This window comes from Periplaneta americana, chromosome 2, assembly GCF_040183065.1.
Source record: "Periplaneta americana isolate PAMFEO1 chromosome 2, P.americana_PAMFEO1_priV1, whole genome shotgun sequence".
In the NCBI taxonomy this organism is placed as follows: domain Eukaryota; kingdom Metazoa; phylum Arthropoda; class Insecta; order Blattodea; family Blattidae; genus Periplaneta; species Periplaneta americana.
Genome location: NC_091118.1, coordinates 175,013,039 through 175,030,256, shown reverse-complemented (window position 1 = coordinate 175,030,256; position 17,218 = coordinate 175,013,039). Strand labels below are relative to the sequence as shown.

The 17,218-nt window shown below is 34.4% G+C and overlaps 1 protein-coding gene across 1 annotated transcript; it reads left to right on the top strand.

Moving 5' to 3' along the window:
- The first annotated feature begins 7,904 nt into the window (after nt 1-7,904).
- On the top strand, nt 7,905-15,284 carry Paf-AHalpha (Platelet-activating factor acetylhydrolase alpha). Its single transcript, XM_069818975.1, has 4 exons — nt 7,905-8,109; nt 9,180-9,386; nt 9,755-9,877; nt 13,337-15,284. The coding sequence occupies exons 1-4, from the start codon at nt 8,044-8,046 to the stop codon at nt 13,616-13,618; spliced, it is 678 nt and encodes a 225-aa protein (XP_069675076.1). The 5' UTR covers nt 7,905-8,043; the 3' UTR covers nt 13,619-15,284.
- Nucleotides 15,285-17,218: the final 1,934 nt, after the last annotated feature.

Genomic DNA, 17,218 nt, shown 5'->3' with positions numbered 1-17,218 from the left:
AGCGGGCGAGTCTTATCGAGGTTTGACTGTATTAATATTATATATATTAAAACATAAATTGTATGTGAACAATCCTCATACATTAGAGGAACTTCAAAAAAATATACGGACTGTGATCCCCAGCATTTCAAAGCAGAAATTGGATCGCATATTTTAGCATCTTCTTCGCCGGTGTGAGCGTTGTATTGAAGCTGGTGGAGGTCATTTTGAAATCTTATGTCTTAAGGTAAGGAAATAAACAGCATTAAATTGATTTTACAGAAGACAAACTAACACTAAATGCAGGTAGAAAGAATGCATGCCCGACCCCTTAGCAGTCTGAAGTCAGTCTGAACCTCCTGATAGGGTAATTCCCACAACACACACCACAGCTATTCTCCCTTTGTTAGTTTGAATCTTTCGTATCACCGAGAAAAGAAACACATAATGAGCCGTTTTCTCAAAATGTATCAAAACTTTATATTCGGAATATGTATGATAAGAACTTTCTTGTGTTAAATTTTAACATACCTTGTTAACATGTTTCGACCTATTTTAGGTCATCTTCAGAACTGGTCGTTGTTGGTTTTGGCGCCTCTTGTTTCCTGTGAGAATGTGTTCGTAGTGTAGAGTCAAAGAGTGTATGTGTTTTGAAATTGAGTTGTGTGTTGAGAATATCGTTGGGGTGTGTTTTCGTGTGTCTGTATATTTCATATTGTTCTAGTGTGTTGAGTTTCTGGCTTTTTGGTTGGATGTGCAGTATTTCCATGTCTGTGTTGATGTCTCTGTACGTGTGGTTGGCATTTGTGATGTGTTCTGCATATACTGCACATCCAACCAAGAACCCAGAAACTCAACACACTAGAACAATATGAAATATACAGACACACGAAAACACACCCCAACGATATTCTCAACACACAACTCAATTTCAAAACACATACACTCTTTGACTCTACACTACGAATGTACCCTCACAGGAAACAAGAGGCGCCAAGACCAAAAACGACCAGTTCTGAAGATGACCCAAAATAGATCGAAACATGTTAACAAGGTATGTTAAAATTTAACACAAGAAAGTTCTTATCATACATATTCCGAAGTGATACAGTGTTAAAAGTTGTGTAATCAAGATGTAAAAACTTTATAATCACTCTGTACATATGTAATTATCTTAGTATGCATTTGTATGCCGCATCCTATATAATTGAGAATGTTAACAGTTCTAAGTTTAATTTTCAAGTCATTATTCCTTTGTTACAATAAGTCCATAGGCGCAGACTTTGATTTTAAGCACGAGGACAGGAAGGAATTCGTGAGTTATCGGGTAGTACTCAAACTCATGTGATGCTCAGTCAGAGCCCTGTCATTACTACACTTAGTTTTGAGTTTTTATTAATTTTTATTTGTTTACACTCATATTTATGTTACATTCGAGGTCGACTGTTGCCGAGTTCAAATGACATAACTACAATAAGGAATTACTTATATTTGTTTTATAACTGACTAGCTGAAAGCACCCGGCGTTGCCCGGGTTGTCCTTTTCGCTTCTTTTTTTTTAATTAAACTGGTTGTTAGACTTTTCGGAAATCTCAGAAACTCAACTATAGACAATCAAAACGAATTCTCTTCAATAAGCTTCCTCGTCCATAAAGATCAATCTTTACATACCGTCACTAACATGAATTAATGAACTTCTTAGCCAAATGCCTCAAAGGATTAGCTCAATTTAAAACAACTACAGATCAGGCAACGAAAGGAAACATTTCATCACTGGCCTTACTTTCAAATGTGTTTTAATATGTATGTATATATACTGTATACATATATATATGTATATATGTGTGTGTGTGTTTATTTATTTATTCTGGCGTAATTAAGGCCATCAGGCCTTCTCTTCCACATCAGCAGAAATACAAATAAAATAATAAAGAAACCAAACTATACATAAAGTAAAACCAAACGAACATATAATATACAGGCTACAGTCACACAAACTTTAAATGCATTAGCAATGTCTTGATGTTCAGCAAAACAAAAATACACTCCTCGGTCACTATAGGCACACTTAGCATTGTATCAATGTTCTACAGATCTTACATTTTATCTCTGCTGGTCAGTGACTGTTAAATTTCAAGTGGCTTATCTTAGTCATGGGAGTCAAAGTATTAAAAAGCATTACAATATTTCTGCTGTCTCCTTTCCTCCCCCGCAAATGTGACGTTGCACAGAGGCAGAGGTAAAATAATTATAAGATCTGTACATTGATCTGAAGCTGTACATTTCACATAATTTCATGTTTGTGTGTGCTTTCACTTGCATTTCAGAGACAGCTGACAATAAACAGGGAATTCCCTTGTTCCCAGTCTGAACTCGTTGGGGTGTCATCGAGAACCAAAATTTTCTCTCTATCGATCATACCAAAGAATCAATATATACGTATATAATTTAATTTATATTAAAAGATATTTTACCCTTAACCGCTGTACGCCTATTCTTTAATATGACTTGAGAAACTATATCTCACAAATTCAGAACATATAATATTAATTCTTATTTTATACACAGAATACAGATACAATATAAATTCGCAATAAGTCATTTTTTAACATAAAGACTAATATTCTCAGGGATGTATATACCGGTTTTTATTTTTTAGAAATTAAGAGATTATTATTTCCACAACGCAAAACATACTACATTCGCAACGTAATTATGTAGTTAGAATTTCGTAGTAACACATTTTTTGACATGAACAACAATATTTTGAGAGACGTATATTTTAGAATTAGTACAGTGTTATTTTCAGTCGCCTTACGTGCATTCACATACTACATTAGCAATATGACAAAAGTATCATTGAATTGCTTTTTGATGTGTATAAAATCTTTTTTTCCCCTACTTCTTTATATAAAATATAGTTAAGAATGTGAAAAACACGCCGTTTTTAAGTTAATGTCTGCTACTTTGAGCGACTGTCCTTGATGATAATTTTAATATGGCCATTACAAATGCTAGTCGCTCTGAAATTGCAATTACTTAAAATCGAAAGGGATGTTAGTGGGTATCATAGGAATACGTGAGATAAAAACATCTTCTCGTTTCATTTTTCCAGTTAATATTGTTTCCAATGACTTTTTTCACACCAATTCTTGTTCCATTGCATGATTTTGGTGGGTCAATATTTCGCAATAGTTCTATTGGTGATTCAATATCAAGTATTAAAACAATTTATTATAACAGTTTCATATTGTGGTATGTCGATAAGCTATTAATGTTGTGACTATAATTATTTATTTACTGTGCCACCTTTACTTATCTTAAAGTTAATAATTTACATTAACGTTTTCGATACATATGTATCATCTTCAGATGTAGAGTGTTAGGTGAACATTTAGGTTAAGTTAGAGCAATTCACTTTAGCAAGATCCGAAAATCATAATAAGTTCCATACCATAAGGCAAGGTTTTCATCATAAATGTTCACCTAACACTCTACATCTGAAGATAATACATATGTATCGAAAACGTTAATGTAAATTATTAACTTTAAGATAAGCAAAGGTGGCACAGTAAATAAATAATTATAGTAAAAAATGTATTATATGGTAGCAATCCTTGTAGTCTCAAAGAATTCAAGAATTCAGTTGACTAAAACACAGCCTGCTCACTATCTACAACTGCAACGAGAAATTCATAATATGGTCCTGGACTGCGTAAAGATATTTATTGCGTGAATTGCCTAGATTTTAGCCTTCATGCTGTATCAACAATGTAATTTAATTTCGTGTTATAATTTCCATGGCCTCGTGAAAGTCGATGTTGAATATAACAGACAATAATAAAAAACAATTGACTATAGAAGATAGCAATTTAGTACCTATTAAACATGAATGTTTGATCGTACTTATTTTTAATTTTTTATTGTTTAATTAATTTAACGTCCATTTGCACAATTTTAATGTAGCCTATGTTTTTCTCCTGGATAATAAGGTTAAATGTGTAAACTTTGGCACATATCGGTCAAAGCGTGTAGATTTGTACTGAGAACATATATACCCACATTCACTTTTATATATTAGATTACCGTAACTGTTTTAACATATTAGTTAACTACAGTAGCACTCAAAAGTATTTTGTAGAAAACATATGTCACAATTACATACAGATAATAAGTATTGAATAGAAAAAAATGCCAGTGGATAATTGAAAAGTATGTACTTATTTCTAATCAATTTAGTACGAAAATATATTTAGTTTAAACAGAGTTATCTTGCGTAAAAAAAAAAAATGAAAATTCTTCTGGATCAAAAGTAATTTGTAAGTCCAAGTATGTAATAATACAACAAAAATATTCTGGAGTATGAGAAAAAAATCAGTACTTCGTTGCACACCCCTGAGCTTTGATCACAGCAGCACATCTGTTTGACATTGAATCCACAAGATTTTGCATTCGCTTGTGTGGCAGTTGTGACCATTCTTCCAATAAGGCAGCAAAGAACTGGTCCTTATTTGAGTAATTTCTACGACGAACACGTTGATCCAATTTGTCCCAGAGATGTTCAATAAGATTCTGGCTTGGTCAATCCAAAAGTTTGATTTTTTTATCTGCAAAGAATTTTTTAAATGGCTGAAAGTGTGTTTTGGATCATTGTCATACTGAAAAATCCATTTACGTGGCATATTCTTCCTCCCATACAGAACCATATTTTTTTCTAAAATGTTACAATACAAAAAACGATCCACATTCCTTTCTATTTGGACTAGAGGACCAACTCCACTTCTAGAAAAACATCCCCACACCATGATGCTACCACCACTGTGCTTAATAGTCGGTACCTGGTACTTTTTGTTGTCTCTTTGGTGTTTTGGTCGACGTACATACTGCAGACCAACAGAAATTAAATTACTCTCATTACTCCATAACATCTTATACCAGTCTGTAGTGTTCCATGTTTGATATATTTTTGCAAACTCTTACTTGGCCTTCCTATTCTTTGGATTTATGAATAGTTTTTGTGATGATTGTCTACCATTTAAATTACCAGCTACTAGGCGACGTTTCACAGTAAAGACATGTAGGTTCAGTCCATGGTGTTGCTCTAGATCATCCCGAATTTGTCGAACCGATTTTTGTGGATCAGCAACCGACTGCTTACAAATGATTCTGTCCTCCCTCACTGTTGTTTTTCGAGGACGACTAGACGTTGGCTTATTGTCTACTGACCCTTCTTGCTTTTGCCGTCGACTTCACACACTTATGAGTTGTTGTGATATAGCCTACCAAAATATTTAGCAATGCTAAACTGCGATTTTCCCTTCTTCAAAGCGTTTAAAACAGCTTTTCTCACATCCACAGAGTATTCCTTTTGTTTTGGTATGCTTGTAATGGCCTGTACAAATACACAAGCACTGTCTAAATACCTAAACACCATTTTCAATATTTAGTATATACCATGCCACCAAATCAAACCACAAACTACTTATGAGCTAATGGATTATACATTAAATATATATTGTTATTCTATGAACTTGCCTGTTTCCTAGATACGTAACCACAGCAACATGACAGCTGTGTGCTTTGCATGCATGTAAACATTACTGACAACATAAAACCTTAACTACAAAATACTTTTGGGCCCTACTGTACGTATTTCACATAACATGTCCGGACATTGTTTAAAAAAAATCACCAGGGTGAAAGGACTTGTTCGCACCAGTACCAAACGAACATGGGGCTATTATCACTTTTCCTTTATTTTGACTGGAGACGAGTAAAATAACTGTATTATCCACGTTTTGTGAGGTAGTTCATTTGTCAAATTTGTATTGGATATCTTCATAGAATCTTCCAAAGTTCACATGAAGACATCTCAACTATCACCTAGCATATTTGTTGCAACATCCATTTCAGTGGCGGCTCCTGCGTATTTCTTAAGAGGAGGAAAGAAGGTAACAGGACGAAATGACACCTTCTTGAATGAAACATGCTACAAATTAGCCAACATGCACACATGTGAGACCAGGTAGAGTTGGGATTGGCCTTCCCTTCTGTGCAGCAATAATCTGTTCTTGTAAACTGAGTTTCCTAAATTTTCCATAATACATAATATTTTCACTTCCATTCATTGTTGAATAACTGCACAAATTAACAATTACAAGGAAATTCACCTCGCAGCATTTTTCGAGCACACTACAGCATCACACGTCTTGGAAGAGACTACAGCTACTAACACGTAATCGGAACCACGAAAATGGGAATGGGAAATAATCTGAGGAAAGCGAGAACACTGCACCCACCCACGTGGTCTGTGTTGCCACATGTACATTTTACAAGTTTAGTATCACATGCTTTTGGAGATATCAGTTCTTGTAAAGTCATACTACCATTATTGTTCAAAGTTGCCGGTGGCCGATTAATTTTTTATGTTAAAAATAATGCAGTTTGGAGTACCTACTTTCAATTTCAAATATATTTGTACAAAACTGACAACTTGGCTGTTGCCCTGTCTAGTACACAATGAATGGAAGTGAATTTCAGGGGCCAAAAAGATCTGCGATACTAACGTAGAACCACTTCCTCTTTGTTTTATATAAACCCGACTTTAACTTTCAAATATCCTTGAAAGTTTCAAACCATGAATAGTAGCCTATATAAAGTGCAATGGATAAAATTTTTTATATATAATTAAAACAAAAGTTTGTATGGTATCTTTCATAGCGTTGTGTTAAGACTGTTTTATTGTGCCTCCTCCTATATAGTCTGGTTGAATGCAAGATCGTTAGATGGCAGCGGTAGCGAGCTTGCTGCACGACCAGTCGGTATCTATTTCCCGTCCATGCGATGATTCAGAGGAGGATCTCCTCCCTCTCCGTTCATTTACTTGCTTTAAAACTCTGCTTCTTTCTCTGGCCGCTAGTGCGCTGTTGTCTATGAGTGCTAACTGCAGTAAAGGAGGAATGGATTGGCTTTCCTCAACACAAACAATCACGCATCTTTCTCACAGTTTTCTAGCAACACATGAGCGCGCATCGTTTAAAACTCGATCAACCGAGGTTTTCTTAAAGCTGTGAACTTAAAAATTATCGAATCTTCCTTGAATTTCAAGGCACATATTTTATTTGGTATTTACTTTCAAAAGAAGAAAAATGTGAGGAGGACGTTCCTCCCTTCCCTCCCCCGAGGAACCGCCACTGATCCATTTCCTGAAATGAATTATATTTTCTGCTGAAAACATAACTTGATGTTAAGAACAATGTGTGCTGAGTGCAATGCTACAATCTTCATTAGGGTTGCCAACGGTGGGGGGGCACCCATATTTCCCGGGATCTCCCGTATTTGCCCCTAATTTTTAAGTCTCCCAGAGCAGGTATTTTTCTTCTTTTTGAGCATTTTTGTATAATGTAAAAATCATTACCTATCCGAAACATTTGATTTTGCCGTGAATGATGATTGTAAACTAAGTCAATTGCGTTAGAATAGACAAACTTGTTCAATTTGTGACATAAATTAAAATTTCGAATTGGAAGGGTGGACTGTGGACATGTCACGAGTGACGGTTTTCAGGGTTCAAAATCCCCGCTCCCCGTGTTTAATTTACACATCAACTCTGCTGGTGTAGATATGAACTACGTCCATGATTCCATAGATGATATCGTGATCTCATCTATAATATGATGGAATGCTACCTTTCAACTAGATCAACCCATCATATTTTACGTTAATGATCTTTATAAAATAGTTCCCCCTCAAAAGGGATCGCGTTTCTGTATGAAATACCATTTGCTTTGACATTATAGTGACTTCATAGCCCGACATCTATGGAATTCTTGAGGAACAATATGTCCAAAGACTATTATTTGTACTATGAAATGCTTGTTTCGTAGAAATAGTTCTATATAATCTTTGGTCGCTTGTCATTCTATGCCTGTATATTTCCGGCGGATCCATACACAGTATAAATCATTGATGTGACCTTATGCGGTAATAGACAAACTTGTTCAATTTGTGACATAAATTAGAATTCCGAATTGGAAGGGTTCTTATATTAAAATTTGTTCAAATATGAATCCTGCAGCTATACCAACTCCCGTTGAGGACATACAGGGAGATGGGAGATGGATGAGTATGGTAAAGGAATATACGTATTCCCATATAGTTAGTATTTTGGAACCTAACCTGTTTGTAGAAATTTGACGCACGATTCACTTTCAATCAAGTCTTTGTGTAAATACACGTATGATTGTGTGTTTGAAGATTTCAGGAAATTCAATTTAAAGTTATAAGATAGTTACAGTGATGTGTGTTGTCAAACGAAACGAAAGATGTAAATAGAAACGAGCTGCCGGACATGTCATATTAGTATTCAACCCTTCATTTTTTGTTAATATAACCTAGCTATGATAGTAAGGCTTTTAAAGCGTTGAAGTGCAATGATTTAAACATCATATTGTCTTATTATTACAAATGCAAGAATAAATTTATCTTAAACTTCAGAGAAATATGTCGTGGAGGGAATTCTATCATGAAAAGAAAACCATAGGCAATATTTCAGTTCACACAATATCCTGTGTAATATGTATTTAATCCGTATAATGATGTACAGTAGGTATATCTATGTGAGTAATTAATGAGTAAGATTGTTATATCAAGGAAATATGACATAAAAAGTGTATTCACGTAGAATTAACACAACCACAAAATCTTAGTAATTAGCTATTAATGAAAATGTAAACACACATCGATACATCTCATCTTTGCTGTTTTTAAGAGAGAAGGCACATTTTATTGAAGAATTAAAATTTGGGACCTAAAATCGTAATCACTCCTGTGTTCTTGTTCTCATTACATACCGTACCTAAAATTTGTACGCTACCGGTATATTATCATTATATCTAACATTTAATACTCATGACTAGGGCTAATATGTGTCATAATATTGTTAAATTTTGCACGAACTTTATAGAATTATAGAATTTAATTTTTAAGCAAACTCTTGTTCGATTATTTGCTAAGATTTGACATTTTATAGTACGCTTACAATAAATTTTGTATTTCACACATGTTTTAAGGGTTATTAAGCTGATATGTTAACTAGTTTGTGTGCTAACCTCATTTTAAGTTTTACTAACATTGTGTTGGATTTGAAGAAGACAAATACTTAAGTTACTGGTACCAGTACATAATATTTTGTTTTTCAGCACAAACGTTTCTTGACGGAAACAAAAGAAAAGGAACCCGATGTTTTATTCATTGGTGATTCTCTAATACAAAGATTGGTCCACACTGAAATGTGGAACAACTACTTCGCACCCATGCACACACTCAATTTTGGTATAGGCGGGGACCAAACTCAGCATGTGTTATGGAGAATTGAAAATGGAGAGTTGGATCATATTAATCCCAAGGTATTTTTATCTTTCTGATTTTTTTTTTTGCATAGATCTAGTCAAAGTGATACTAGCCTACGTAAAAATGATATTAATATAGTCTATACAACCGTGATTAACAAAAGAAAAAAAAACACTTTATAGGTAGTATCTGCATAAAATAGTATTTTTAGCTACTTGAAATTACAGTTTTAGTTGCCTAAATCTATATTTTAGTAGGCCTACCTATTTTGATAAATTCAAGGCCTGTTTTAGGTGTCTGAAAGTTAGTTTTTAAGTGCCCAAAAATCCGAGGTCTGGTAATTAACATAAGCTTAGGTATATTTTATGTGAAAAATTAATATTTTGAATTAATCTCTTAATTTAGTAATTTTTTTTCTTTGCAGGTGGTTGTGGTGTTAGTAGGAACAAATAATTTTACATTCACTGCAGAACAAATTGCAGAAGGAATTATGGAAATAGTAAGAGTAATTCGGGAAAAACAGCCTGAAGCATACATTGTTCTGCCGGTAAGTTTATGCTATTTACATCTGGATGAAGTCAGCCAGAATATAATAGGTAAAAATAAAAAATCTGTGCAATGAGCTGTTATTGCACAACACAACAATGCAAATTTATAAAAAATTATGGAAGAGCTGAGATTTGAACCCAGGACTTCCTGCATGCGAACATACACTCTACCACTGAGTTACACCCCCTGACTAGCAAAATTATAGCTCTTACGAGAAAAAAATTAAGAACTTGGTTGACAGATGGCTTCCTATGCTTTGCATAGAAGACATTGGAATCATCACCATGATGCTCATTTTATTCAAGACAGTAACTGTTTCATGTGCCCACATCCACACTTCGCTTCGCAAAAACTTGTGACAAGATTTTATACTTCAGTCCATTTGTGTTCAATCTTCATACAAGCAACTACTCTGGAATCATATGAATTTCCATGTTCTGCCATAGACTGTACAACACATCGTAGTTTGTACTTCATTTCTTATTATTTCACTTATATTACAGTTTATACATGCATTTTTATCAATGTTAAATTAAAAAAAAAAAAATAAATAAATTTCAGATTTGTATTGTTTCACAACAGATGTTTGCACTCCGTTCAATTTTAACAGTGTTTCACATTGCATTAGATTACACACATGCAGGGACGAATGCTAGTCACGAAAGTTAGGCTTGCTCTTTTATTCATAGGGGAAGATGGGAGGATATAATAATTCATAATTAATAAAAATAATCAGACCCACATAAATAATTTATTTTATAATTATGAAATCATTATGAGTCTTGGATCATATTCGCTTATCAGATGTAGAAGTTCGATATAATATAACAAACATGGCCAACAAAACAGTTTATTTAGTTTTTTCGACCCTGCCAACCAATGCATATTGTTGTATTGAGCTGCGCTGAACGAGCGCACATATTCTCTGTAATGTCTGTCTTCTCTTCAATAGTCTTTCGGGAAAATGGATTTAATAATAAGGTTTCAATAACACACAATTCCGAACTCATTGCAAAACTTTAAATTAATGTTTAAGAATTAATAATACATGCAGTAGCTAACACATGCATTCCGTTCATACAATTACATTGCACTCGCAAATCACAGCATATTCCCGCTGTCAGTACTGCTCTGTGTAACGTTAAACATTCGTTGGTGTAGCTCTCGGACCAGAGCTTCAAACAACACATAACAGAAGCATGTGCGCCTAGGACGGACTAAGGAGGAAGGCACTTGCGCGCACATCATATTCTCGCTATTTCTACGTCTTTCCTGTAGCTCCGAGAAACAAGCAAGCATTGCGATACTTGCGTGTGCAGCCTGCCGATGGTATTACGCCTATACAATAATCCAAAAATCTAAAAAATTTTAATGTACGTAATCCCATTTTGAGAAATACACATCCTACGAAAATATTGTGCTTGCGCAGCAAGCATAGCATGCCCTGAGAAATCGCCCCTGCACACATGTACTGTATATTTAAACAGATGTATTTATGTATTCATTGGCATAATTTCTGAAGATGACTCAGTCGAGTCGAAAACTTAAATATTTATTAAACAAAATGTGTACAAATAAGTTAATTGTTCCAAACAGATAACTCAACTCCCCAAAGGTGTTTTTCCCTCAGGTCTTCCAACTAACATTCTATATGCATTTCTGTATTCACTCATGCATGCTACATGCCCTGACCATCCAAAACGTCTGGATTTAATGTTCCTGATTATGTTAGGTGAAGAATACAATGCATGCAGTTGTGTGTTGTGTAACTTTCTGCATTCTCCTGTAACTTCATTCCTCTTACAGATGTTTTAACATGTATTGTACTCTTGAGCATGGTCGCATTCAACAACTAATTGAGCAACTTAATTTCCGCGCTAACTAGCTCAAAACATTGTTTATTTGATCTTACAGTGCACGAGACTTAAGAATACACTATAGATGTGTTTCATCACATGTTTTACGGATGATGTAGCCTACTATCGAAAAATATGGAGCACAGTTTGTAGGTGAAAAGACAGCTCATACAGTCTCACTTTTTAGAGAAACAAGATGAAACAAAGTTGGAAAAGCGAAAGCACGTAGAAATGTTGGGAAAAACCAGTAGTGACATGTAGGGGTGCTCTGGAAATGCAACCAAGAGCAGGAGTGAAGACTAGCTGTTACAACCTGTACTTGTTTCACAGCAACGTACTTAGAAGATTTCAGAGATAACTCTGACTGATTTCACTTCTCAGTACCGGTATGTAAAACGCATAAAGCATTGTTTCCTGATTAGTGATCGCCAAATAGTTCATACAGACGTAAAACCTCGTTAAAGCAGATCTAATTTAATCTGGACAGGTGTTCTGTACAGAAAATTTGAAAAGAAATTACTATACTCACTCGAGGCTCTGTACTTTCCACCCCATCCATCCCTTTCTGTCTGCCACACCTATTTCATAACTATTCATAACTTGTGTGTACGTTTTGTAAGCAGTGTTCGTAAATATGATCATATTGCCCCATCCCTGGAAACAATAGGTTGGCTTAAATAGATAAGAAAAGAAATTTACATTCACTTCTCCTTCTCTTCGAAATCTTGAACTCTTCTATTCCTTCATACCTGTCGTCTCGCTTCACTTACCTTTCTTCCCACCACAATCTGAACACACGCTCTCGCCATGAAACAATACTAACAATACCATCCCATCGCACCTCCTTATACTCATCCTCTTTCACAATAGCCCTGCCAAGATTCTGGAATTCGTTACCTGCTAGCATCAGGGACTGTCGAAATAAAATTCAATTCAAACGCAAACTTACTAGGCAGTTGGTCAGTAATTGAGACTCGTTCAGACATGGTTTCTTGTAAATAGTTCTCTTAATCTATCACAAAATATTTCAATATCCGGTAATTTCATCAGTATAGATTTTTGTTATTGTAGGTTTAATTTGTAATTCAGTAAATGCAAAAATATTTTTTGTTCTTAACTTCTATGATAAAATGTCTAGCTTTCATTAATCAGGTAATCTTGTCGTACTTTAATTTTTATTGTAATTGTAATTGTAAATTTAATAGTAATTGTAATTTTATTGTTCATATTATAGTTGTAATCCCCTGGTAGAGGGGCAGAGAAGGCCTGACGGCCTTATCTCTACCAGGTTAAATAAATAAATACTAAATACTAATGCTATTTCACAATTCAACTCCTCTTTTTGTCCCGGTTGGTCTGGATTAGTAGGGTTTTAGTGTATATTGTTAGAAACAAACATTTGTTTTGTGTGAAATGACACAGTTTATATGCTGTACCCTTTCCCCTTATACAAATATTGGCCCTGATTTTTTTTATAGATATAAACTTATGTATGTTCTTTGAAGTTTGAGCATTAAAAGCCAAGCTGCATTCTTTTGTGAAAACATTAACCTAGTGATCATTCTGCAGAATTTGATGTATTGTTATTTCCATCTTTACAGACATTGCTTCCAAGAGGGCAACACCCAAATCCACTGAGAGAACGTAATGCTCAGGTAAATAAAATAGTGAACTCCAAAATTTCTACAGTGCCAAAGTGTGAGATAGTTGCGATTGACAAGGAATTTATCCAGCAAGACGGAACCATTAGTCATCACGATATGCACGATTATCTTCATCTAACAAACTCTGGCTACCGGAAAGCATTTGAGCCAGTGTACGAATTACTACTGCAGCTGCTTACAGAGGGCGAGACTGAAAAAGATCTCACACCATCTGAGTGAAAAGGAGGAGTCTCGTTGTGATGGACATTTGTCTCGAAAAATCAGCAGGATGGCGATATAATTTGTGCTGTTGATAAGAAGTTCCCTGGCAGACAGCAGGATCAATTTGGTTGTTATTCTTCCCTCGTAAACTGAAGATAATTACTTTACTAAGGTCAATTCATCTAACTAAAATGGAAGAAAGATGACCAAATTATGACTTTAATTTAGTATTATTTATGGAACTTTTAAGTTGCATCAGTTTTCTTTTTCACTTCGTGAAAATTTGAACCATAATTTCTTAAGCATTTCTTTCGTAATCATGTTTACTGAAACAGCATGTGAATGGATGTTGTCCATGGTCTTGTTGAGTATGTGTACAAGAGCTTGTGATAGTCATAAAGTCTTTGTACTGTTTGAATTGAACCTCGATAAAAGAAATATAGAATATATATAATGATTTTCCTAAAAAGTCTTTTATGCTTGAAATAATGAACTCAACTTACCTGATATATTCACTTTTGCTCAGACGAAATCAGCTTCAGAAACACTTATTCATCTGATAATCCATATGCTTTAATTGCAATAACTGCAAATGTGCAGAAAGGATCCAAGTTTTCACCTGTGTCTTAATGTCTGCACCTCAGATCTGAAAGATAAGTTGTGGTGGAGCATCATTTACAAATTATTAAACTATGGCTTCACATGTATTTATTTCTTCATTATCTATACTGACAGTATGCTATTTAAATGAACTTAAAGTGTGTTTGCCACGAAAATGACTCTTGATAGTTATCCACTACGTTGTTAACAAGCAGTAGGCTAACCAGTAAATGTGAAGGTTTGAAATTTTATATTGCCCTGCCTTATGCCAAAGATGCACTTGTATGAACTTAGACTGCCCGATTTATAAATATTACACTTAAAATTAGCCTGAGTAGCATTAAAATTCTCAACAAAAACAGGAATACTGCTGACTCGTTTTGTGTACTTTCAGAAGTGGCTGAAGGACACATCAGAAAAATGTGGCTTTAAGGTTACTACAGCAATGTAAATTGTATCTTGCAATGAAATAGATAGGTCAAAGACTGGAAATTTATTTATTAGTAAGGGTAATCCAATTAGGATAATTTTATTATCAATCCTCACATTCATAGGAGCTGTCATAGTAGTTCTTGTATCTTATAGAATAAATAACTAGCCAGAATATTCTTAGATTAAGAGAGAGATATGTTTCACATTTAGTGCATTTAAAGGATACTTTTTGCTTTTAATATTGTTTTAATCCCAATTGGTATTTTTACTCTACAGTCTTTGTTTACATACAAGACAAGAATTTGTTTAAGTCTTGCTGTATTCATCTTAGAATAATAGAATTTACACAGACATCAATTAAAAATGCACGGATTTCAAGTCATCCTAATGATATTGACACTCAAGGAGGCAGTGGTTAATATTTCCTATTGTTGAGGCCTGGATATTGAGAATAATTTCCAAAGGCTATGAGTAAAATAAATACTAATTCATTAATGTTTAAGCCATTCTTTTATTTCAAGAAACAAATATTAATTTCTTCTGTATGCAGGATGAGTCATAATTATGTACTATAAAGTATTGCAAAGTATTCTATACACCAAAGCAAATATATTTTGTCATATAAACATATAACCAGGGCTGGGCAAAATACTGACATCTAAGTATTTCAAATACAAATACAAAATACTTCAAAGAATAGTATTTGAAATACAAATACAAAATACTTTTTAAAAATTAACCAAAATACATTTGTATTTCAAATACTCGATACAATATATAAAGAAATAAGAATATTACTAGAAATCTAAATATTCTTACCTCGAAGTTTTATATAAACACTGTAACTGAACATTCTTTCTTTTCCCAGTCAGCAATGAAATTATGCCATATATGAATAATTACTGCTCCCTTTCAAAAAACCACTGTCTCAAAAAGTTTATCAGATAAGGATCCCCTTGCTTGTGAATGAATAAATCCAGCAAAACAGAACAGTCTTTCTACAGGTGCAGAAGACCACAAACTTGTATTATTCTCTATAAAAGCTTGTTTCATCGTTGGATAATTCTGCAGAGTGCACAGGGTTGTCCCTTACAATTGAAGAATTGTGTGAGCTCATACTCTGCAGGAGACAAGTTCTTTTCTTTTTGCTTTTCAAAGTCTGTTGTACTTGAGTTGAAAACATAAGAATTGTTTTCATCATCTGAACTGACCAAAGGTTTAGCAGAGAACTGCCCAGCTGATTTCACGCACATATTCTGTGTCCTCTTCTTATCATTTGGTAAGGCAGTGCCAGGTAGCCAGCCATCCATCTTAAATGATGGATGGAAGCAAACTGCCAAAATAGCTCAATTTGCTTCTGGGTTCAGATCAAACATTGCTTTAAATATTGATGAAAGCGAACTTATTAGGATTGGAGTTACTTGGAATAGATGGCGTAGATTACTAGATAACAGAATATGTAATCTGTTTTTAAGGGAAATTAATGTGGGCAAAAGTTGGCCGTAATAGCACGTCTTCTCATTTTGCATTAAATCAAAGGCTACGACAATGGGTTTCAGAACTGCACAGTATTCTTCAAGGTACTGAAATTCAACAACTTTGAAGGATGAAAATCCCAGTTTTTCACATATACTGTTTATATCATGTTTGAATTCCAATATTTCAGAGATTGAGTCATAAAGAGAATTCCATCGAGTTGGGCAAGGAAACTTTAATGAATATTTCAAGACGTCTGATATAATTTCTGAGGATTTGTGTCTCCTAGACGCATTCCATAATGCTGAACATTTAGCAAGTGTTGGGTGATGGATCCTTGATGCTCTTGGAAATTTCTTTATGGCATTAAGGAAATCAGTTGTGGCAAAAAAACTAAGTGTATGGCTAGCACATCTGAAATGTGTAGGCAAATAATACAAAAGCTCATTCTTCAAATTCAAATCCAAAACTTGGACAAGAAGAAGAAAGTATTTTGAGTATTTGAAATACAAAATACATCAATTTTATGTATTTAAATACAAAATACTTTCTAAAATCCTTACAAATTACAAAATACAAATGTATTTCAAATACTGCCCAGCCCTGCATATAACTGATATGCATTGTTATCAAGATATGGCAACATTGCGTTACTTCAAAGCTGGTACTGGATGAAGCAACATTCACCAAATATGGTATCTTCAATTGCCACAACCAACATGTCTGGGCATACCAGAATCCAAATGCTATTGAAGAAATACATTCGCAACATCAGTTCTCCATCAATATCTGGATGGGTGTAATTGGGGATACTGGCATTGTTCATCACAGGTGCAAAGCAACTGGTTTTCCTAAGGCAACGTTCCACTGCTACAAATGTTTTTGGAGTTGGTTGTCGTCAGGCAGGAAAATGTTCAGCGTAGATGCAAGCAGCAGCAGTAGAATTGTTTCTTACTTCACCGTAAATCAAGATCATATCAGTCATTTCACTGTTTGTGTATGGTTCCTCCATTCTGTATTAGTGCCAACTGTTACGTTATGCAATTCAGTAAAGTAAAAATAGCACTAATCTCAATTACAGTACTCAGTAATCTCGAATCAACAAACATC

What these genes read in the sequence shown, in the direction of transcription:
- Paf-AHalpha (XM_069818975.1), top strand. Translation starts at nt 8,044, where the DNA reads ATGAATCCTGCAGCTATACCAACTCCCGTTGAGGACATACAGGGAGAT. An exon ending in ATGGGAGATGGATGAGTATG is followed by an intron (nt 8,110 to 9,179) that starts GTAAAGGAATAT and finishes TTTGTTTTTCAG; the next exon opens with CACAAACGTTTCTTGACGGA. An exon ending in TGGATCATATTAATCCCAAG is followed by an intron (nt 9,387 to 9,754) that starts GTATTTTTATCT and finishes TTTTCTTTGCAG; the next exon opens with GTGGTTGTGGTGTTAGTAGG.